The sequence below is a fragment of the Buceros rhinoceros genome, unplaced genomic scaffold, assembly GCF_000710305.1.
Source record: "Buceros rhinoceros silvestris isolate BGI_N320 unplaced genomic scaffold, ASM71030v1 scaffold36523, whole genome shotgun sequence".
Classification (NCBI taxonomy): domain Eukaryota; kingdom Metazoa; phylum Chordata; class Aves; order Bucerotiformes; family Bucerotidae; genus Buceros; species Buceros rhinoceros.
Window position 1 is genome coordinate 3,461 of NW_010404922.1, and position 2,394 is coordinate 5,854.

Sequence of the window (2,394 nt, forward strand, 5' to 3'; positions counted from 1 at the left end):
ATTCCTTAAACAGGCAGAACTTGTGATATGTTTGTTTGAAACTTCATGTGCTGTAGTTAGTCCAGTTCAGGTGGTGCCTGAACTGCTTGTTCTTGTGCACATAAGTTTACAAAGAGGGTTTAAAAACAGCTTTAAAATACTGTTATTTTCGGTATTGCCAGATTAGAAAATGACCATCATCTAGCTAACAGTAAACTACTTACAAGCCTGCACTTGTAGTTCTTTAGAATTTTGGATTCATTTTCCTAATTTCTTTTCAGATAACTGAAGATTTCCTAGCAACTTACCATGCCAACTATGGCTTCCATGCAAACGATACAGACAGTTCATCCGCTTCTGGCACAGCCACTGAAAGTAAACAACCAGTAAGTTCTAAGACACCGGGAACACAACCGCCAGCAAATGAGAAAGGACCACAGCAAACAGATCCGAAACAAAAATCAGAAAAAAGGAAGCTTGAGCCAGGTGAGTGACAAAGTGTTTCCCTCTGTGTAGGCTGTAACCTCTATAGTACTGAGTGGAAACTGGCAGTTGTTCAGCGTTAGCATGTACTGCAAGGATAGGGATAGTTCTGGAAATTTCCAGAACGGTTTTTAAATTGTGTGGTACTTCATAAGTATCCTCCTAAGTCCGTATATAAGATGGGGAAAAAAAACCCCACAAATTAAGGCATGTTCAGAGCTTTTCCCATGAGCAAGCAGAAATCCTTAGGAATCTGGTGGAGTGTGAACGTTAGTTTGTGCTGCTGTGTTTAATGTATTGGCATAACTGAATTGAAACTCTTTGTTTTCAGGATGGTTTCATGTTGAAGAAGATAGAAACACAAATGTTTATGTGACTGGTAAGTAAGAGTGGTTATTTATCTCCTTTGAGCTAAAGATGGTAAAAGAGACTTTGTCTCACTGACTTCTGGTATTTATTCAGTCTGTCACTTGCAAGCTACTTCACATTATGTTCCTGACTGTGACCTTTAAATTGCAGATGTGGGGAGATAATACAAGGGACACATTCCATGCTTTTATCTTTTAAATGTGATACTCTATGAGCTGTATCAGCCAAGTTACTGAATTTTTAAGTGGGCTACAGCCAAGAATCACCTTTAAGATCATCAAGTCCAACCGTTCACCCTGCACTGCCAGGGTCCCTAAACCAAGTCCTGCAGTACCACATCTACACGTCCTTTAAATGCTTCCAGGGATTTCTGTGAGCTCCTAATAAACATGTTCTCATAATCCTGTTTCTTATAATACAGTGCATTGACTGTAGACATCACTTAATATTTTAATCTTTAACTTTTACTTGATTTTACAAATGTATAATTAAATTGTTAGCTAAGAAGTGGGGAAAATATGCTGGGAATAGAATGAGAAAGTAATGGGGAAGCTCAGATGAAAGTCTCTGTGCATTTACTATGGTATTTCTCCACCTGTTCTGGATGTTGGGTGCTATCTTTGGGTGCAGACACGAAGGTACATTAGCTAGTTCTGAGCAGTCACAGAAATGCACACACTTGAATTCTCAGAATCTTCACCCAGGCCCAACTAGCGTGGAACATACATAGAATTTTCTCTTCATTTTTTTTGTTTTTCTTGTCCTCAAGTCAAAGTTCAGACTTTAAGAATTACATACATTATCAGTGGCTTTTTTTTTGTTGATTTTGAGGGTGGAGAAATTAGTGATCTGCTTATAGGTTGGCTTCTTTTTTTGTCTCCAATCCCTAGAGGTGCTGTAGAATTTAAAACTTAGGCAGGATAATTACATTTGCATAGGCTGTGGTGTCCACTGCAATGTTGGTGTCATGTATAACACTAAAGCTCTAGGTCTGTGTATTAGGGGGCACAAAGATGTTGCTGTATGTTACATCTATTAAAAAGCAAGAGAATTTTTGAAATACTGGCATGAAGTAAAGTTTAAAAGGTAATGCAAAAAAAATTGGTCCCAAGGGCATTGGTTTCTTACAACATAAGTTAAATTTCGTCCTTAAGTTTGATATCTTTCATTTAAAGAAACACTGTGGGGTTTTTGTTTTAATGAGGATTTAAAAAAAAAAACAACCAACCATTTTCGATCCTTCTGTTCCAATTTATTTTGCAGGTTTACCTCCAGACATTACAAAAGATGAGTTTGTACAAGTCATGTCAAAATGTGGTATCATTATGCGAGATCCTCAGACAGAAGAACACAAAATCAAACTGTACAAAGATAAGGAAGGAAATCTTAAAGGAGATGGCCTCTGTTGCTACCTAAAGGTCAGTGGTGCACGGAAAAGCAGTTTTCCTTCCTGTAGAAGATAAGGATTTATTCCAGAGACATCCACTTATCTGCTTGTGCACCTTGTTCATTTTCTCTTATCCACTCCCACCCTCCCTCTGAAAATACCCATAGTCCTGCGGA

General features: G+C 38.1%; 1 protein-coding gene across 1 annotated transcript in view; it reads left to right on the forward strand.

The window, feature by feature from the left end:
* Positions 1–260: 260 nt before the first annotated feature.
* HTATSF1 (HIV-1 Tat specific factor 1) overlaps positions 261–2,394 on the forward strand; it is a gene marked incomplete at its 5' end in the record, with an annotated part of 7,228 nt that continues 5,094 nt past the window's right edge. Inside the window, 3 exons of the mRNA XM_010133539.1 lie at positions 261–465; positions 794–841; positions 2,095–2,249. Of these exons, the coding sequence (XP_010131841.1) occupies positions 261–465; positions 794–841; positions 2,095–2,249 (408 nt within the window). The remainder of the gene's footprint in view (positions 466–793; positions 842–2,094; positions 2,250–2,394) is intronic.